Source organism: Salminus brasiliensis, chromosome 13, assembly GCF_030463535.1.
Source record: "Salminus brasiliensis chromosome 13, fSalBra1.hap2, whole genome shotgun sequence".
Lineage (NCBI taxonomy): Eukaryota > Metazoa > Chordata > Actinopteri > Characiformes > Bryconidae > Salminus > Salminus brasiliensis.
In genome coordinates, this window is record NC_132890.1 from 30,849,402 (window position 1) to 30,872,010 (window position 22,609).

Sequence of the window (22,609 nt, forward strand, 5' to 3'; positions counted from 1 at the left end):
ACAGTTGAGTTCTTTGTATTAACAGTTACATAACAGGTAAAATTGACATTCAACCTAATGTGAGGTTGAGCTTTGTTCACATTTGCTTCAAAACGTTGATGTGTTGTTGTAGCTACTCAAAACCATGTGATCATGTGAACAAACAAACAGAAGCTGAAGTTAATAATACTTTAAATTTACAAATTGTGACAACAGACTAAGTTTAAACGAAGTACACTTCCCCTTTAGATTAATTGAGAGACAAACAGCCCATTGTAGGCGGAGCTTAAACAGGGCAGTTTAAAAGGCTCTCCAGGTAAAACTAATCCAGCTCCAATAGGACTTTACTCTGCTTCATACATACAGCAGCTAACTCCATAAGCTCACTGCAGTGGGCTGCACCTGGTACAGGGACGCCCCTTGGAACAAAAGAACACGATTGTGTGTGTGTGTGTGCAGGGTTGGTCGGGGGGAAACGAGGGCCCTGCTGTTTTGGACCTTTGTGTGTGCCACAGAATTCTTAATATCATCTTTTGATTAGAATCAGCCCTCTGCGGTGTAGTTATGGGCAGATTCAGAGCAGGGTTGGAGGCCAATGCCTGCGGCCCTGCAATCTCACCATAACACACACACACACACACACACATACACATGCACACTGTCCTTGACACCTCGTCTGTGGCCCCATTCAGCTCTATTTTAGTACACACCTCTATGGAGGAATGAAGCACTACAGCTGTTAACCTCATCTCTCTCTCTCTCTCTCTTTCTGTCTCTCCTCATCTCTTTTTTCTCTTTCTTTCTTTATGTCTTGTCTCTCTCTTTCTATATCTTTCTTCTCATCTCTCTTTCTCTTTCCTTTCTCTCTCTCTACTGTACCACTCACCTCCTTCATCCCTTTCCTTCTCTTTCTCTCTTTCTTTCTTTTTTTTTTTTTTTACTACCTTCTGTCTGTTTTCCTCTCTCTGTCTCTCTTCTCTCTTTTCTCTTTTTTTTCTCCTGTCTCTCTCTCTCGTTCTATTTCTCCCTCTCTCTCTCTCACAGAGTCGCTCGAGGCAGGAGGACCCAGAGCAGGCTCGTTTGAAGCAGAAGGCAAAAGAGGTGAGAGCACTGCCGATCATTACCCCTGACATTTCAAGGCTTCGCCAGATTAATTTTTCATGCAGCGCTACATATGTAATGCCATTTAAAGTCTGACTCTTTAAAAAAAAAAAGTTGGAGGAATTATTTTCACTGATTGATGTTCATGAATTGGTCTATCTCTGTCTCACTCTCTTTCACTCTCTTCGCTACTTTGCCTGCTTGTAATCTGGCCGAGCCAGGCTTATTATTAATTGCGGGTTCTTTTTTTTTTTTAAGAGTTAAATTGGGGCGCTGATTGAAGGTGCAGTTCGAGTCTTTTTCCTTTCACCAGATAATTTGACAATCTTATTTGCATCACAAAGCGTCCTCGGCATCTTTTTCGGCTGGCCTTACGTTCCAGTGCAAAACGCCATTAGAGAAGAGATTCAGAATACGACTCAAATCTGCTTACTTATAGGGTTTTTTTATATTCTATTGTTTTTATACAACCAATTAAAAAAGTTCTGTTGGTCCCAGTGGATTTGGTGATGTACTGTGGACCAATAGGCCTACTTATTATTTTTCTAGTTATAGGCAAAAGAGAGCACACACAACATACTGATATATCTCTCTTCCTTTATTTTCTTCCCTGCTGCGTCGTTACATTTTTTTTGCCAAAACATAATTGCTGTCATGTCAAAATCCCCAGATTCTTTTTCTCACATTGTTACACTGGCTTTCATATTCATTGTGCAAGAGCGCTGTGACTATTCAATCAATAAAAATGATCCAACATGATGATATAAAATTACTAATACAGTCTTGCTCCAATAACCTTTTAAACTTGCAGAAGACTTAATAATAGCTTGGCCAGTTTGCATTGATTTCTATGTAGATATTGAATAATGATCCCTATGGTGTAATAAATATAGTGTTAGAGACTAACCCTGGACTGCACTAATTACGAAATTATTATCATTATTGAAAATGGCATAATTAACACAAAAATCACAAAAAAGGTACTTCACATCTCCAGCCGTGTGGCAATGTGACAATTGTATTTTACTGTTTATTTTTTCTGAAACCCAGAGTATCTGACATTTGTTTGATTTGTAATGCCACCCCCAACAACCCGTCCCAAGGGTATTGAATGAAGCCCGTTCAGAAAGAGCACAGTTCCACTGCCCCACAGCCCAGTGCTGGAGGCCTTTACACCCCTCTAGCAGACACTTTGGGCATTGGGCATGGTGACTTCAGGCTCACGTGTGGCTGCTCCAGAGTTCTGGTCAAGGCTTTTGCATTATATTACATGATACCTTATACATTGGGTGCACACTAAAGTAGCTAGGATGCCATGCTTGCATTGTCTGGAGCTGTGATTGATGCTCACAGCAAAGGCAAGGCACGTTTATTTGTTCAGCAAATCTTCATACACAGTGGCAATTCAAAGTGCTGTACATAAACATAAACCTACACAGACATAAAGAAAACATAAAAAAACTGTTTAAAAAAGTATTCACAAATAAAATAATAATAATAACAGCTTTCCCTTTGGATAGCAGCTGTAACTGAGCAACATTTAACCTCAAAAGTAGGACCAGCCTCTAAGCTGCATATATGCCAACATAATCTTTAAACCTCCAGGAGTTGATCCTTGGAATATGAAAGAGTCGAATCACAGTGGAAACACTGGGGCTTATTTTCGTATTGCTGCCATTCCTGGTGTCAGTGTTGTGAAAGCTTAAATTGTGAAAGCTTAAATAACACTGTGTTTTACAGCTTATAAGACACACAACCCGTATATGCAAATATGGTGGTGTGATCAAAATGGTTCTTTGTCTTGTTAAGTGATTAAAAAGGATAAAGGTGCACGTATTCGTCACTGTACAGTGTGGACTGTACAGCGAAATGTGTCCTCCGCATTTAACCCATCTGGTAGTGAACACACACTCACGTGTTAGGGGCAGTGAGTACACACACACACACCCAGAGCGGTGGGCAGCCAACTCCAGCGCCCGGGGAGCAGAGAGGGTAAAGGGCTTTGCTCAAGGGCCCAACAGTGGCAGCTTGCCGAGCCCGGGAATCGAACCCACAACCCTGTTATCGATATCCCGGCGCTCTAACCGCTGAGCCACCACTGCCCCGTTACACACTACTTGTCACACACACACACACACACACACACACACACACACACACACACACACACACACACACACACACACACACACACACACACACACACACACACACACACACACACACACACACACACACACACACACATATACAGACATGCACACACTATGCACAAACATACCACACACCTGCTTGTCTTCTCTATAAATTCAGATTAACTCCACACATTCACACAGTCTAATGCTCTCCAAGTGGGTACATTGACTCACACACACACATACACACACAAAATCACACTCATACCCATCTTCCACTGCTGCAAACACACTTACACTCATTTTCAATCTGAATTTTAAAAAGGTCTTGCTGAAATTGCACTTTTATTTAATGTTCTTAGCGACCAGGAGTGCCCCCTTTCTCTCTCTCTCTCTCTCTCTCTCTCTCTCTCTCTCTCTCTCTCTCTCACTCTCGGAGTGTAATGGCGGTCGTTTCTCTGTGCGCTCTTCGTTTCTGGTTTTCATCACCTGATTGGCTGCGGGGGACAGAGCTGCTGTTTGTGTCATGGACGAGCCTCGCACATCTGCCCAAATTTTCATCAGGATTAATGAGGCTGACGGCCGCTGGCTTCACTCTACTAGAAGAGGATGGGTTGGTGTGTGAATATGTGTGTATGTGTGTGTGTGGTAGGGGGTTTACAGAGAGATGGAGAGTGAGAGTGAGCTTTATTACCGAAAACCACTCAGACAGACTCAAACAGGCGGGACGCCACACTCAGATGCAACGTGTGTTTGGACACGTGTGTCGAGTTTGAGAGGAAAGCAGAGATTCAGTGTGAGGGGCAGGTAAGACAGTAACCCCCTCACTACAAACTGTACACAAGTTTGCGGACATCTGCTTATCCAGTGTTTCTTCTAAAATGATGGGAATGAATAAGGTGTTTATCCAAGAGCATCAGATACTGATGTTGGATGTCAGATGATTAGTTAGTGGCCTTTATAACACTTTTATTCCACTTGGTAGCGGGCATAGTAAAATAAGGCTTATGTGCGGGTGGTCCAGTGGGGCCCATTTTATGAATTTGAGCTGTGAGTGTCAGCGTCAGACTGGGTGCACCTTACAGTAGGTGAACTCTTTAATTAGATGGGATGTCTTAACTTTGCGTAAGTTTAAGTGTGCATTAAGGGAATAGTTCAGTACTATTATTACTATTTAATATTACATTTTCCACCTGCTCTAACTGGTCATAATATTCTGATTGACTGACTGTGACAGTGGACATAGTGTTGTGGCATTTCCTTTACCTCCTTTCCACATTACCTTTGTGGAGTGTTCTAGAGCCGTCTTAGTGAAGGTGTACTTAGAATAGAGTTCTTGCATATCCAGTGCCTCGCAACAACATAACAGTGGCACCCCACGGACCATTGATGCCACATGGGAACAGAGTGCTATGGAGCAATCGATGCGCCACAGTGGAGCAGTTCACCTCTATAATGAACACCTTCTGTTACCTTCCTAATACAGTCCATACCACAATGTCTCACTAGTGTCTTCTGAGCCAAGAGTGGTTATTCCCACTATTATGTAGGTGGTCATCATTTTCTTTGTGTGTATCTACTTGCTAAATAATTCCACAGTGGTTACCCCTGTGTTTTAGTGTCAGGGTGTGCTAAAGTCAGAGTACACTCCAGTGCACCCCACCACAGGGGATTGGTTGCTAAACTTACCTTTTTTTCCCCTCTGTTTAAGAGTTTTGATGTCTGAGGTAGATCTGTTGATTATTAATCACCTGAAAATGATTACATCAGAATAGTTGTCGTAATTGGTCGTAATTATTTTTCAGTTAATAGTTTTCACAATTGTATGTTTACATCACTACAAACAGTGTGAATGGGCACATTTTGGTGAGCTGGATTGAGGCGAATTCAAACATCAGTAGATCAGTAGTTTGTTATAAAACAACAAACAGATTAAACCTTCTGACTGGTGTTGGAACATGTTTTGGGGGAAGTGGCGAGCTCACCATTATTTATTTGATCTTAGGCTGTTTCTGTTGCCAGTTGGATTCATTTAGATTTGTCCTCAGCCGGTTTGGCCACGTTAATTTATTGAAAGCTGAAATTTCATGTGAAATGTAAAAGGGGGAATGTGGCGTACGTCTGAGCTTGTCTGAGCTTCTCTGATGTTATCCATCTCTTTCTGTCCTTCTTCTTCTTCTTGTATCCTCTGTGTCTCCCAAACAATAACACTCAAACACACACAGAGGGAGAGAGGGCCTATTTCCACCATCTACGGCAAGGCCCAACGGTCAAAAGGACTATTTTTAAAATGCCCTAAGTGAAAATCAATGGCCAAAACAGAGTCTGATGGGTGTGTGTGCGTGTGTGTGTGTGTGTGTGTGTGAGAGAGAGAGAGAGCGCTACAGGATACAGGAACAACGCCACCCTCATCATCTGGACCGCTGTTATCAGGTTAACAGAAAGAGAGAGAGAGAGAGAGAGGGGGCGTTGGAGCAAGAGAGAGAGAGAGAAAGAAGAAGGATGAGCGTGAATATGCAGGAGAGAACGAGAGTAACAAAGTCAAAATAAATAAATAAACAAAACAGCTGGAGAGATGGGTAGAGAGAGAGAGAGAGAGGGCGAGAGAGAGAGAGAGAGAGAGAGAGAGAGAGAGAGAGCGCACTCTGTGCCCTGGCAGATATATCACCGTGTCACAATGCGCAGACTCTCTGAGGCCACAGATTCATCATGACTGGCCCGGTCTGCAGGCTACAGGACGAGAGAGAGAGGAGAGTAGCCTCTGTCCTGACCACCTGGGTCATCGGCCACCTTTTAACCCAACCCCCTCCAGGTGCTCTCCAGCTACTGGCTGTAGTGCCACAGCCAAAGTTAGCCTAGCCTAGCACAGTACAGTGCTCAGACCTCTCAAACTTCAGAAGAGCACAAGCAAACTCAAGTGAGGTGTCAAATTTGTAGTCAGTCAGCTGCGATGTGTCTGCTGCCTTAGTTTCGCACTCGAGCTACAAGGCTAATGTAGCTAACAATGAATGGAAGTTTATACCTTCACCAGTTAGCTAATTTGCTTTAGTAGCTGTAACTAAGCTAACTGAAGGCTAAGCTGTAACTAAGCTAGCCTGTTTTGTATTTGTTAACACATTAACACATGTCCTCTTGTTTAGGCTACAGAGGTTGAGCCCCATCTATTCATCTATTCGGTTTATAAGGAGAGTTTCTACCCAGACTGAGGCACAATACAGGGGTAGCCAATCAAAACTGATGTCATTTACATACACCAGTTTTAAAGTAAGACTATAGCCACTAATTCGGGGAGAGGGAATCTCCTAGGGGCAAGAGGATTCAATAGGTCATGTGATTAACTTTTTATTGGTATTGTCATATTCAAAATTGGAATAAGAAATAATTCGATTTGATTGGATGGTTCCAGGACGTACCTGATAAAGCCACAATCCTTCTGGGAAATCATCCTACGGACAGACGAGACCAAACTAGAGCTTATTGGTGAAGCACTTCACTGTATGATTTACAGAAAATGAAATGAGGCCTTCAGAGAAAAGAACTGGTCCCTGTGGTCAAACTTGATGGATGTTCAAAGATGTTTTGGGGTTTTGCTGCTTCTGACACTGGATGGATCTGCATGACAAGCCAGGTGTAAACACACTCAGATCGCATTGTGTGTGTGTTTATGTGTGTGTGTGTGCGTGTTTGCAAGCATATTCATGGTCATGCTTTTAACAGTAGACAAGAGCAGCATTGCAGTATTGTGTACCGTTGTGTTTTAAATAGTGCGTCTCCTCTGAACTGTTCACAGTCTCCTGTGTCTCAAGTGTAACACAAGTGTGAACAGAATCCGGTCAAAGTAGATCCAGATTCTAATCCGGATACAAACAGCATGTTAATGGAAGATGCAAACAGGCCCTTTGAGCATATCTGAATATTGGTGGGAGAGGCGGAGACTGTCCCTCCTGATAAATATATATATAGGGACTACAGCCTTGTCTTAAAGGCACAGTGACAGAAACAGCCTGTTTAAAAGTTACAGGGTTGAAAGGTTGAAGCATAGAACCACACAAGTGTCCATGTAAGTGGACAAAAACATATAAACATTGGTAACGATTAGATGCTTGAGTGGCTTTTGAATTCAGTTTGGGTTTTGGAAATCTCTGGATTTTCTATTTGACGAAAATTGGACAATTAGAGAGGTAAAGTCCAGTTTACCTCATCCTTGAACTTCAGGATCACCCTCTCTCTCTCTCTCTCTCTCTCTCTCTCTTTCTCTTTCTCTCTCCCTCTTTCGTTCTGTATCTTTCTCTTTCTCTCTGTATCTCTCTCTCACTCTCTCTGTCTCCACCCAGCCCCTCCAGGGCAACTCTATGTCCTTGTAGCGATGCTCCACTTTTTCGCTCTGAGTGGTTTCCACGCTCATGTGGAACTGAGAGCTGTCCAATGGGAATCTCTCAACTTTTTGTTAGAATAATTTTCCTCAAATATTTTTCCACCTCAGGCCATCTGAGTTTCTCTCTCTCTCTCTCTCTCTCGCTCTCTCTCGCTCTGTGTTTCTCTCTCTCAGTCTCTCTCTCTCTCTCTCTCTCTCTCTGCCTCGTTTGCACACCAGAATTGCATGAAATGTCTTGAACTATGCTTCCCTGCGTTTTGCCCCTGCTCTGCTCAACCTTGTATGCTTCCAATTAGATAAAGATGCACACACGGCCTGGCTGCCTGGCTGGATATAGTAACAGATCATGTATTGCCAGAAGAGCCTGGCTTTTAGCTTTGAGGGACTTAGGAAAGTATGAACCATTCCTTGGCCAATGTGAAAAGGAGGGCTGTTTGCACTGATTATGCCAAGACTGGCCGTCGTCAGAGTAAATGTAGTATTAAAAATGGTTTAATGTTGAGCTGTTTGTGTGCATGTATTATGATTATGTGTTATTAAAGTGTTAAAGGTTTTGTTAGGGGAGAGACTGTGGGAGGGCGTGTGTGTGTGTTTGTTTGCCTACTGTTCAACTATTCAATAGAACTGTATGAAGTTGTCGTAGACGTGTCCAATGCTTCTGATGAAAGATCTGCTCATGGTAGTCATTTATGTTAGGCCATATTTAGTGTCGCAGCGGTTTACCATTGTTCAGTTTACTTGGGTTTGAAAATGACAGTAATGATAGCGTGTACATTTGCTTAATACCTGCATTAGAAAAAATGCAACAGAACAGAAAATTCCACCAATTTACAGAGTTTAAAAAACAATCAGTCAATCAATGGAGAAAACAATAAGCAGAGTGATCCTTAATGAAAATAATCATTAGTTGGAAACAACATAGTTTAAAGGAGCTTAAAGGGAGACATTTTACATATACATTCTTTAATAAATAGTTTGTCTGCTTTTGTTCAACCAAAGAACCGTGTTTTCTTTCCTTTAAGGGTAAATGTATAATAATAATAATAATAATAATAATATGAAACCATACTATTAATGAAACCATGATATGGTCTAAAATGATAATCATACTTTGCATCACTAACCATTATACATTAAACAACTACAGCTCAAATAGACTCAAAATCCTCTTGTTTAGCGGACAGTATTGTTTTTTTTTTTTACAAACATAAATAAAACATAAAGTAAATAGTTAAAGTTAAACAATGTAGACATCTGAGGACGATACAGCCCTCCACAGCATCCTTTCTGGCATCCATGGAGCTGTCATCTTTCAGAAACTCTCTGCATGCCGTCTTTATTGGGCTGCCAGTCTGGAACAAACCTTTAAGTCCCGCTGCTGGCCAGACCCTTAGGGCTCCTAACCAAGACTACCGTTCTTCTTCCTAGAGCTCTTGAAGAGGTGTTGGAATCATCACCATAAGACATTCCTTTTTTCATGTGTCTTTTTTTGTGACTGCAGCCGCTGGTGATCAAGTGGTTAGCCCTCCATGTGGCAGAATTCCGTTCAGTTCCCAAACAGAGCAAAAACCAAGCTATCCCAACACTGGAGCTTATATTCTCTGTCTTTAAACTGCATTAATGAGAGAGGGAGAGCAGAGTCAGGTGCTGTTCTGAGATGAGCTGACAGACGTCCTGTTGGGACATGTCTTACATGTGCCGCTATCGGTTTTGTCTGTGTGCAGCGTGCCCACAACACAAGAACATCACATATACACCATTTGCTCGCATAATTCTACTGGATGTATTTAGCTACTTTAGGTTGCAACCATTGCTGACACAGATGTGCAAATGCACACACACAGCTTATATAGTCTGTGTAGAATATTGCCAGTAGAATAGGACTCTTTGGAGCAGATACTCATGAACCTATTGGCACAGTGCCTAATGCCAGGGGTGGGCTAGAGGGATACAAAGCCTTTCAGCATTGAGCTGTGGAGCAGTGGAACTGGGGTCAAACACCTAACAAATAGTAAAGACGTGTTGTGTTGTGTGGGTAAACCAGTAAGAAATTGTTGACACATTTCTGCACCAGTAAGATTCCTAATGTGTCTGAGTTGTAATATATGCGATTTGTATAATTAGATTCTATACAGCAATAAGAAGGAGTTGTTAATACACTATATATTCAAATGTTTGTGGACTTCTTTTAATGAATGCATTTGCTGACACAGATGTGCAAAGGCACACACACACAAACAGCTTGTCTAGTCCTTGTAGAGAAGGACTGCAGATAGAATAGGACTCTCTGTAGCAGTTAAATGTGAACCTTTTGTAACCTATATGTCTAATGCCAGGCGTGGGCTAGAGAGGAATAAAAAAACCCAGCATTAAATCAGAATCAGAATCAGAATCTCTTTATTTCACCAAGTATGTTACACATACAAGGAATTTGTCTTGGTGAGAGCAACACGTATGACAAGTAACAAAAAACACAGAACACAGATTATTTACAGTATTAAACTAAAGGAAAATGACACTAAACAATAAATAGGATAAATTAAAAAAGTAAAAAGTACTAAAGGTATTAAAACGTACTAAAGGTACTAAAAGTACCATTGAGCTGTGGAGCAGTGGAACTGTGATCTCTGGAATGATGATGGTGCTGCATTCAGTACTTTTGGGATAAGGTGGGGAGTTGGGGATGATGAGGTGGGACTGTGATCATCCAACATCCTGACTTCACTAATGTTCTTGTCACTGAATGCAATAAGATTCCCACAGCAATGCTTCAAAATCTAGTAAAAAAGCCTTTTTCTCTAGACAGTTGAGGCGGTTACTCCAACAAAACCAGGATAAACTCTTTTTTAAACCTTTCATTTCGGAAGAGCAGGTGTCCCATTACTTTTGTCCATGTAGTGTAGTTGAATGTTTCCTTTTTTTCAGTGTATTAAAGAATTCCACGGTACTACATTAGCCACAAGCTAGCAGGGCTCGACACAAAACAGCAGAACATTGATTCAGTTGCAGGCAATTGGCAATCAAACGAGTGTCCATCAAATACCTGTTTCTGCACAGTTCTTTTTTTAACAGTGACTGCTTGCTGTTTACACGCGCTTCACCAGAGCATCACTGATATCCCTCTTTTTTCAGTAATCTGTTTAAAAGCTAGTTTTTATTGGATTAGACACAAAGAAATCACACAGTCTAAATAGTCCATCCTGAGTGGGGTGGGATTTCATTCCCTTTTTTGTTTGGCCACTTTGTTGTCGGTACTTTCTTTCCTTACGTGTCCCGGAGTCATGTCGCGGACGAGAGAGAGAGAGAGAAAGAAAGAAAAGGAACTGAGCTTTTAAAAATACCTTTGGTGTTCCTGTGTGTTTTCGAATATTACAAAGTACCATAATGAGAGGGAGAACAACAAGAAAGGAGTTTTTTTTTTTTTGGTGCCTGCGAGCAAGATGGCGAAGAGTCTCTCCAGCAAAAGGCCTGTGTGTGTGTGTGTGTGTGTGTGTGTTGGAGCCTGTAGGAGGCCTTTCTCTTTGTGTGCAGCAGCAGCACTCCTTGGGACGCCGGCATCAGGGGAATTGGGTACGGGGAGTTACGCTGATGGCAGAGAGAGAGCGCGAGAGAGTGAGAGAGAGAAAGAGAGATACGGGGGTGGCAGAGGACACATTTCAATTACACTCCGGAGAAAAGGCAACAAATATATGCGGAAAGGGAGAAAACCGGCCAGTTCCCACTAGTTCTTGACCTTCTCCACCTGGCCTTTAAACTTGGCCGCTCGCTACATTTACCGCTCTTTTGCTGGTTTTCTCTCGCTTTCTCTCATTTTCTCCAAGGGAGTGTCACTTGCCGTGGGGGGGGGGGGGGGGGGGGGTTGTGAATGTGCAGAGAAAGAGAGCGAACGAGCAAGAGGAAGAAAGAAAGCGAGGCTTTTGTGAGGGGGCTCCAAGTGTGCCAGCTTTGCCCGCATGTTTCCATTAGATTGTCATGTTGGCTAATTAGAGAGCGGCAGTATGATTCACCTTGTTAATTAGAGGGACTTGCACATCACCGGCCTGAGGGTGCAGAGAGAGAGAGAGAGAGAGAGAGAGAGAGCGAGGGAATGAGAGAAAGGAGGAGAGCGAGTGAGCGGGCAAGCAAGGAAGGAGAGAGAGAGAGCCCTATCTCCCTTGCCTAGAGTCTCTCCCTCTCTGAAGATTCTCCCTCTCATCTACCTTTTCCCCTCGTTTTTGATTTGCAAATGAATAAATCATCGGTGTCGTTCTCTTACCGTGCAAGTTCTCGTCTTTTCTTTTCTTGCTTTTTTCCCCTCCTCTCTTCTTCCTCAGATGCAAATTAGGCCTGATCAATAGCAGGTGACGTTTTGACTCCGAGTTCACTTACAGAGGACAGAGCGAGAGAGAGAGCGAAGGGGCGAGAAAGGGAGAAGAGTGCTTGCCCAAGCACGGCATAACGGCGTGAAACAAAAGCAAAAGGATGGAAATTTTCTCCTTAGATAAGCATCATTTTTAATGATCGACTCCTTTTTCTCAGGAGCGCCCTGATGGCGCTTGTATTGAATATGCTTATGAGATCCCCTCTGCTCTTCTGGTAGCTAGCCTAACCTCGTTTCTTTTAAAACACAATTTTCTCTAAAGCTAACACCGTTTCACTGTTTTCACTGCCGATGCCTTATTCATTTAGATAATTAAAGAAGGGCGTAAAACAAGGTCGCGTGGCGGTTCGTGCGGTTTTGTACGCGTAATTTCTGCAAATAGCAATCCTATGAATATGAATGGGGGGCCTAATGGTCTCGGCTCAAAGGAAAGCCGAAAGGGATCGTGGGTAATTGGGTGCCGGCCTGAACCGCAGGACCCGACTGCCCAAACCTCTACAAAGCCATCCTTCCAGAGTCTTCTTTTCATAAGGAAGGGTTCACGTCAGGTCCAGCCGCTGGGTCCGAGTAGCTGTTTCTTTGCTTTGAGGTCAAGGCATCTGAACCAAATGGTCAGCACACATCTGCGTAGGTGATGTGATTTACTCTCTTAACGGCAGCGCAGGTGAACCGCATTGTGTCTGGTTCTGGATCTGTTTAGTTCCACACATCTGCTTTCTTAAAGGGGAATTCCACCGCTATTCCATTAAAATCTCTACGTAATTAAATGGTTTAGATGTAATCAAAGTCAGTCACAGAGCTTTGATGTGAAATGTTTGTCTTAGAGAAACGAAGCGGGCTTCTGAGGAGTTTAACACCTTCATCTTTTTTCATTATTTCACACCACTTTGTCTGACAGTTGTTTTCACAACTCCCTGCAGGACATACGCTCACTATAGAGGTTTAGAAGCCAAAATGTAACCACATTTTTAACACAACGGACTTACTTCGCTCAGTGGTCCTTGTAAGCAGCATTTTGTCATTCTCACATAATTGTTTTTTTTTTTTTTTTTTTTTTATTCGATGAATCGGGAAGTTGTTCTTTACATTTTTTGTCAATATTACGTGATGGGCCCGGGGGTCACAAGGTCGAATCCCGAGCCATGCCGCCATGCCATCAGAGGCCGGAGTGTGAGAGAGCACAATTAGCTGTGATCACTCCTGAATCAAACAGGACCGATCTGAATTGAATTGAACTGGGTGCTAAAATGACATTGCTGGTGTGGCAGAGCTGGGGACCCAGTGCTTTCCTCTGAGCGCGTCGGCTGCCTGGTGATGCCGCATCTGTACAGTGTCGGGAACATTACTAGTTCTAGGGGGAGCTACGAACGGGTGATGAATGCACCAGTACAGAGACTGCAAAATTACTTGAAATATCTTCTTACATTGACTTCCATTGAAAGTTAGAAGTTCAGTCTACTTTTGACATTTGATATACAAGGTTTTAGTGTGACAGGAAGGAAATAGTCCATTAACAATACAGTTTTAACAGTTTTAATCACTTGGCTTATTAATACCTATATAGAGTATTTTACAATGGCTCAGAACGCTGCTCAGCCAATCAGATTTTAGACCTGTTCTGTATCTGTAATCGGAGTCTCTGATGCTGCTTATGGAAATTTAGTTTCACATTATATAATCAACCAATAATATTAAATACAAATGTGCTGAAAACCGTGTTGTTTTCAGTTGTTGTGTATTTGATTTTTAGATCATATTTGTAATAAATTATTATAATAGTAATCGAATTGCTGTGAAGTCACAGATTAATATCCTAGCATCCCCATACAACCCCTTCACCCCTCCCCAAAACCTACCCGAAATGTTCCACTCAAGCACAGACATCTGTCTCTAAGCGGATGGTGGTCCACAGGGCTGCCCCGGAGGGATGGGGGGGGGCTTTTTGTTATGAGGTGCAGCTTGATAGAGACAGACATGTCTGACCAGCTTTGCTAACAGAACTCAGAGCTTTTCCCTGTGCGGCTATATACGAAGTGATCTTGGACACACACACACACACACACACACACACACACACACACACACACGGACTGAAGATGCTCTTACAGAGTCTTTGCATCATAAGAGAGGGAATGGGGGGTGGGTGAGTGAACTGTGTAAAGGGGTATGTTGTGGTTTTGGTGACAGATTTTTTTCCCCCACACTGATATCTTGAAAGACTTCACTTGTTAAACACAGAAAGCGCAAACAGCTGCGTTCAGATCGAAGGGCATTGACATGAACCCATAACCCATTCTTTGTAACTTCTGTTTTCATTTCACAACCCGCAGCTTCTCTGTTTTTGTGCATCGTTCAAAATGGCTGTTTACATTTTACATGAACATTTCACTATGAAAAGACCTTTGGAAACAGCCTGTGTTTACTCCAATATTGACACACATTACAATTAAGGACATTTTTAACATTTACAGAATTTCTAAGATACAAGATTGGTCTGACATGTATTCTCTTGCGCATTTCTGAGTACATCACGTATTACGCCTAACATCACCCATTCTTTTTCACTCATTCTTCAGTGTTCCACCAGTGTAGCGCATGTCCTGCGCTTGTTATTGTTCCCACCTCAATTACAATGTACCGAAAAACAAAAGCTGAAACAGACCCATTTTAGCCAGATATCACTTTACAATCCTCTGTTCACTCCCCTTCATATTGCTGGACCCCATTTTACATGAGGTGACAGAAGTCAGAAAAATGCCCCCCTGCTCTTGACCTTTGTAAATTAGATTAACAGCAGCACTGATGTGCTTCCAAAAGGGCAGGTGGCAAAGATAAGCTGTTGTTGTTAGTTTTACCCAGCTTTAGAAAACCACATCAAACAAAAAACTATTGATCAGACATGACTGTCGTATGTGTACAAAATGAAACGAAAGGTTATCATGATATCAGGGGTGCGAAACAAGTCTGGCTTATTAAGAAAAAGTGAGGAAACTTTTTGCAGAGCATTTTGCAGTTAGGTCCACAGAGGTGAAGGTGAGGCAGAGGTCAGAGTTACTGCTACTTCTGTATATATATATATATATATACATATATATATATAAGAACAGTGTAATGCACAACGTCCTTTAGATATGATCCAGGAGCTTCAGGTAATGTTTTCATTAACCTTCAGAAAAATCTAATCAAAGGTTAGTTGTCAGATAGATAATCATACACCCATTGCCTGCCTACATGAAAAAGATATATACAGAGTGTATACAAAGATAATAATAACTAACTAACTAACTATATATATATATATTAGATATTAGAATTCAATAGCAGTATACCGTCGCTGTCCAAAGAAAAAAAAAATCAAAAATGTTCATGGCTTTGAATGGATGTCAATGTAAAATAAAAGTTTATTTGGAGTAATTTGGAGCATTTCTATTGGTCTACTCATCCAGAATTATTGACACAGTGTTTAGAGCAGCTACAGGGTTTAAATAATGGAGAGAACTAAAACCAGACACAAATTGAGATAAGCAGCAACATGCACTAAAGTTACATAATGTAGAACATTAGAATGAGCAGTAATGTGCAGTGGAGAGATGAGTTAAGTATAAGTGCAATGTGCAAAAGTGAAAGTGTGCTGTGCAACTTGAGCGGGAGATAATAGTAATAATAAGTTGGGGGGGTAAACCTAGTTACTGAACTGTACTGAACTGTATGTAATGTAAGTTCTCTGGGGAGACGTTAGGGGTTCTTCAAATTGGAAATTGGAGGAATCTCTTAAGATGCATTGAGAAACCCTGTATAATAGGTTTTTAGAAGAAAAAGGTTCCTTGAAGATTCCTCAAAGCACCTTCTACGAGGAGGTAACTAAAGTACATATAATCCATTGCTAAGATCGGTGCTAGAACACCTTTTGCAGAGTGCTTAATATTAGCACTTATAAAGCATTGTGGAATAAATAAAAAGAGTGTTTTGTTCAAATTGGAATTTGGATACTTGTATTAAAAAAAATTAACTATAATAACTAATAATAGATTAAAATATTACAGGTAACTTGTTCAGGTAATCCTCTCCCAAGATCAGAACTAGGACTGCTTGTTGCATTACGCTTCATATAACAGTACTTGACTATGTTTAATTACGGTTGTGGTCTTTAGAGAGTTAAGCTCAAATCTGCATATTTTCACCAAAGACATTGTGTAGTTTTTGCAGTATTGGGGACCATGTGTATCTAAAAGTTAAGTGCCAGCCAACCCCTCAACCCCGCAGATCCCCTCTCTGTAATCTTGTGTCTTCCTGCTCGTGTAATGGTACATGTCGGCGGCGGTGATTCGTCTCAGAACGCGCTCGCCTCTCTTGGCTGGCATCACAGATGGCGCTACGAGGTCTGCATTTATCAAGTGGGCATAAATCTGCGGCTGTGGCAGTCGCCCCAGGGTTGCGGGTCTGGTGCCAACTGGCGGGCGGCGGAGCCGGAGCCGAGCGGGCCGGTGCCGTGAGTTAGGCTCCACAAAGCGAACTCTCGGCGGAGTGGGGTTATCGCAGGGTCAGCGCCAGCAGAGACCAGAGGGCTGCGGCCGGCCTTAACGCAATTACTGCTACTGATAGGAGCCTTAGAAAGGGACTGAGGACAGGCCAGGATGGACTGCTTAGATTTTGCTTAAGGGTAAAGAGTGTAAAAGTGTGTTTATGTGGGCTTAAAATGCCATTTCTTCGTTTCGGCATTAAGGACTACTATGTTAATCGCCCTTGATTGAGCTCCGTGGTTGCTGCACAGGGTGGATTCTAACAAGCCTCTGTTCGAGCCTTGATTTTAGATGTGAAAATTGTTATTCACAGTTTCCTCCTTATACTTATTGTAAGACATGTTTTGAAGTGTCTGAAGTTTGCTGAAATTCGTGAGGATGATGTAGCTAAAGGAAGTCCTGAAATTTGAACTTCTCGCTAACACAGATTTTTAGATTGTTAAGGTGTTTTTGAAATTTTAGGTGTTAAATGGTAACTGAACAGTTGGTTTCACATGTTAGATGTTAGAGAAATGGGCAGACGGCAAGGCTTGCTGGGTCTTCCGGTCAGTATTGGCTAGTGCCTACCGACAATGATCAGAGAGGGCACAGACCACAAATCGTCAACAGGATGTGGAAGGCTATTTAATACACAAGGGCGACAGAGGCTGTCATGTCTGGACTGGACCAGGCAGAAGGGCTGCTGTGTCCATCTCCAAAAATGAACTTCAGAACTGAGCCTTGAAACGATGAAAGAAGGTTCTGGCGAGTCCTGTTTACTTTTCAGCACCATGGATGGCTGAGTATGAGGTGTCTGTGTACCTGTGGGAAGCGCTGGAACAACAAAGTTCACCTCAGATTTGATGTAACTTGGATTTGATGTAACGGCTTGCCAGATCCTGCAGATACTGCCTTGAGAGGTCTTGTAGACCCAGCAGGCACCGGATTTCTATTTGACATCAGACTCTAGCAGGTAGAGCATCAAGCTCCAATGTGATGTTACAATGTCATGTCAAGTGGATGCTACGATAATCACGCTCACCAGATGGCCAGTTGACTGCTTCACCAGCATGGGCTTTCACTGAGCAACTGTCCTACGCTCACTCACATTCTCAAAAACACTCACAACCTGCTCTAGCTCGTTATTATCTGGTGTCGAGTTGAGGAGGATGGATTCACCTTTAGAGTCTTGGTTCCTCTCGAGGGTTCTTCCTCAAGGTTTTAATCTGAGGGAGTTTTCCCTTGCCACTGTCGCCTTTAGCTTACTCAAATGAAGCTTGGACCTGGATCTCTGTAAAGCTGCTTTGGAATATTTGTTGTAAAAAGTGCTATTAAATAAATTTGAATTGAAATATATTGAAATTTAAATGTTGGGTTTTGGTCACCATACCATGACTAAAATTCGGTATTCAGCGCCTACATGATGTGTGGAAGACGTTGGATTTTAAACCAACAAAATATCAGCATCAGGGCTTGTCAGTTTTCTACATAAAACTGACATCACATGTTCTGACACTAAATTTGGATGGTTTTCTCATGGAGGAACAACAGCAGGTGGCAGGTGGTCAAAATGTTTTGGCTCATTAGTGCATTTTTATGGAGTTAGGGTTTGTTGACTGCCTTATAAATTATTTGCTCAGGGTTAATGAAGTGTTATTGGTGGTGCTGGTTAGTTAACCTGGATAGCGAAGCGGAATCTCCACTGCTGCTTAGTTGTGTGAGATCATTGTATGCTAAATGTATTGTACACTATATGGACAAAAATATTGTATCACTTTCCAGGGATGAGAAGAAGGCTTTCTGCTAGATTTTGGAGCATTGCTGTGAGGATTTGATTGCATTTAGTGACAAAGACCATTAGGTCAGGATGATGGATGATCACCACCCCAACTCCTCAGCTCATCCCAGAAGTATTGGATGGAGCACCAACCATCATTCCAGAGAACATAGTTCCACAGCTCCACAGCTCAATGCTGGGTGGCTTTGTACCCCTCTCACCCAAACCTGGCATTAGACACAGTGCCAATCGGCTCATGTTTATCTGCTCCAGAGAGTCCTATTCTATTTGTACATCTGTGTCAGTGATTGGTGCATCTTAAAGTAGCTGAATGCATTCATTAGCAGAGGTGTCCACAAACATTTGGACATGTAAAATTTTTTATAACATGTTAGGTGTATAGGATACCTGTGTAGGATACATTATGCATTAGTTTTGTGGGGTTTGTGTGTGTGTGTGTGCGTGCAGGTTAGTGTTTCTCTGCTGTTGAGTATTATGGTCTGATGTCAGCAGGTTTGATTTTTCCCCCTCAGTGTCTTTCCAGTGTTAAATGTGAAATGGCAACAGCCTAAAGGCCATGCTGTGCTAGAGGCTTTCTGTATACACACACACACACACATACACACACACACACACACATGCACATGTACATGCAAACGTGCACAAATAAACACACACACACACACACAAAACCTAAAGCAATTTTTAATGAACGCCATTTTGAGTGGGTAGAGAGCAGCCTCATCCTATACACACACACACACACACACACACACACACACACACACACACACACGACACACACTTAATCATAGTGACATGTACTTAAACAAACCTCACAATCATGAGGAATACTTGTCCTCTTGCTCTCTCTTCTTTCTTCACTCTTTCTTTTGTCTATTCCCTCTCTTGCTCTCTCTCTCTCTCTCTCTCTCTCTCTCACACACACACACACACTCTCTTTTTCTCTCTTTCATCTTTATCTATTTTTCTTTTTCATCTCTTTCTCTCTCTCTTTCTCTCTCTCTCTCTCTCTCTCTCTCTCTCTCTCTCTCTCTCTCTCTCTCTCTCTCGGTCTGATTGAAGAATACATTGATTGTCCCCATTCGCTCCTGTAACATTCCCTCTCTCTCTGCACCAGCGGGCACACAGCTTTACACCCCCTCACTGTGAACATGTCGGGACGGTTGTGTGCGTGTGTGTGTGTGTGTGTGTGTGAGCGAGATAGGGCAGTGTGTGTGTATCTGATTGTAAGTGTGAAAGAGAGAGAGATTCTGATGGTGTGTGTGTGTGTGTGGGAGAGTGAGAGATAGAGCCTGATTGTGTCAGCGAGTGTGTGTGGCCGCGGGCTCTCGCACGTCCTCTGAAAGCGGGCTGTGAGCGTGGCTGGGCCTTGGAGCCCTGCAGCCAGCCATGACATTACCTGCGGCTATGCTATCGCCACACACACTTCAGCCTGGGAAAAATCACATTACACACACATACACACGCACAGCCATTTTAAAGCTGGTTTGGAAAATGAACAACTGAGTGGGTGGGTGGATGGATGGATGGATAAGGGGATACATAGTTGGAAGGATAAGAGATCAGATAGACAGGCAGGTACGCATTTCATTAGTGATGCACTGATATGTACATTTTAGTACATCCAGCTGAAACTGAGGAGTGTTACACTCTAGTCTTCCCTTTTTTTCAGATGATTTGCCTGAAATAAGTCTGTGAAGTGTCACAGAGGCGGTCATCAGCTGAACAGAATGAAATTAAACACAAAAAATAGTGACCAAAATGTAACTACTTACTACATGATTTTGCCAAATCTGTTACCTGATCAGTGTGTTGTTGCTGAGATGCTGTTTATGTCTTTTCTCCTGTATAGATGCAGCAGCAGGAACTGGCCCAGATGAGGCAAAGAGACGCTAACCTGACAGCTCTGGCTGCCATCGGCCCGCGAAAGAAGCGTAAGGTGGACTCACCGGGAGCCACAACGTCGGGCACTGAGGTCAGACACTGTTTCTTTATCAGTTTACTCTGCTAAGACTGCAGACTAAAGGTTAATCACTAAGTTCAGGACTTCGTCATCCGGTGCCTTGTGGGATGTGATGTGATGCGTGATGATGTCACAAGGTAAGGGCTCACATCTTGGCTGTCGAGGAACAGCTGATAAGGCTGCTTATTTATACATGCTAAACTTTACAACCAGGGATGTCCAGTTATTTACAGAGGGCTGGTGTGGCTGCAGGTTTCCATTCCAACAAAGCAGGAGCACATCTAAGGAGTTAGTGGATAACTAAGACTAACTGGTTAAGCAAGTGGAATCACACGTACTTCTGCTTGTTTTGAGGCTTGGCTTTAAAGCGATAGTTTGGGAAAACAAAGTCTTTATCCTAAATGCAGTCGGTCATTCAAAGCATGTTTGGTGTCTGGAGTTGGCCTCTTTAGAGGCTAATAAGTAATGGAAACATATACCCCATCAGTTAACATGCCTAAATGATCACACAGTTAACAATTATGTCAATTAGTTTTCAGTTTGCTGAAGTTGTGTTGCTGCAGGAGACTTGACTCCAAAAGTTTCTTATGTTTTCATCAGAAAATGAACGTGTAACCACCACTGCCCACATACTTCCATGTGTTCTTTATGTTGGCATGGATGTTAAGCAATACATCCACTAGAGGGAAGTGCAGAGTCAAGCGTTTCTGACAACGACAAACATGGCAACGGTGGAGGATGTCAAGATAATGTACTTATCGACGTAAATAAGTTCTGTCACAAGTTTCTTCTTCGCCATGTCTACAGGCTAGTGGGCTTATTCCTATAAACTATGGGCTACACTACACTACACTGCCCCCATGATTTTTAGTGGTACTGCTCCGTTCTGTCCGTATCCATAACCTTTACAGAACGTGGATGAATACAGACAAAATGAACACAGAGTTCTGACAGAAGCCTCCGTCGGTATCCTTAGATTTATTTAACGTTGAGCATACGTGAGCCTTTAGCTGTTGCCTCTACTGCACACTGCTAAAAGCGAAATGAATTAATGACGCTAGACAAGGACAAAATTGTGTCCGTCTCACCATACCACCATACATGCCACCTGTCCCGTGCTGTGGCCTTGGCTCTCCACTGTGAAGGATTAAAGTTTACATTGGAATGTTCTGTGCACTTACAGCCTGTCTTAACCCTATGTCCACAATAGCAGTGGACCAGAGCAACTAGCGACCATGGGGCATTTCCAATGGGAGCAGACCATTTGCAACTGCAATTTAGCAACGGGGGTCAAGTACCACTTTCGAGATTTTCTCAAATGTATGCTAATCAGTTATGACAGAGTGAAGCAACAAACTAAACGATTCGCTCCAACAAAATATTCAGGCCAATCAAAGACTCGGGGGTCCTGTTGTTCCTATTGGTGAAACCTTGACATTTATTAAACTTTTAATTGATTCATGTTATAAAAAACAATAATATATCTAGAGTAGCTATTTTTGCACGCACAAGAAACATACTTGAGTACTATACATATATTAAAGTGACAGTGATGGCTTGGTGGTTAGAGAGGTGGGTTATTGATCACAGGGTTGTGGGTTTGATACCTGCACCCACTAAGCTGCTACTGTTGAGCCCTTAAACAAGACCTTTAACCCTCTCTACTCCAGGGACACTAAAGCCTGTCTGACCCCGGCTTTTTAAGCTGAGATTTGCAAAGAGAACAGTCCTATTGTAGCGTACGGTGATAGTAAAGATACTGTATTATTTAACACCAGCGTGTGTAAATGTTGAAACCTCTGTAATATACATGTTGCATTTATCTGTAATACACATGTAGCTAAAATATTTTTATTATAATTGAAAAAAATGACACACTGTTTTGTACTGAAACTCTCAAGCTGGTAGGTGTGTAGTTTGTTTAGCTTTTGACTTGATGTTTCCAGTTTAGAAGGTCCTGAAGGCTCTGTGGCGCAACGCATTGCTACATTTGAGAGCTTGCTTGCTGTTACGACAGGGTGTAAGACTGGGTTAAGGAGGAGAAGAACAGGAGAAAAGTCCAAAAACACGTTTTTTTCCCTTTCCCATTTTAGGACAGAACATTTTTCTGTTTTATTTGTCCGTTTATTTTGAGTTAATGAGCCCATTAAAATTCCACAAAGTCCTCTGACTGACACCTCTGAATATTCCTGATCTACAATAAGCTCCGATTCTGAATGTCAATTGGTCATTTAATAACCTGCTCATTGGGTTGTGTGTAGCGCATCATCCGCTACACTGCTGTCTGCAGCAGAGAGAGAGAGAGAGAGACAAAGACAGAGAGAGAGAGAGAGAGAGAGAGAGACAAAGACAGACAGAGAGAGAGAGAGAGAGAGAGAGAGAGAGAAAGAGAGAGA

The 22,609-nt window shown here is 42.4% G+C and overlaps 1 protein-coding gene across 2 annotated transcripts in view; it reads left to right on the plus strand.

Annotated features, from left to right (window-relative positions):
• The window catches only part of LOC140575110 (transcription initiation factor TFIID subunit 4-like), a 104,510-nt gene that overhangs the window by 42,534 nt on the left and 39,367 nt on the right, over positions 1-22,609 (plus strand). For both annotated transcript variants that reach the window (XM_072695272.1, XM_072695273.1), the window contains 2 exons: positions 1,024-1,080; positions 20,103-20,225. In XM_072695272.1, the coding sequence (XP_072551373.1) occupies positions 1,024-1,080; positions 20,103-20,225 (180 nt within the window). The remainder of the gene's footprint in view (positions 1-1,023; positions 1,081-20,102; positions 20,226-22,609) is intronic.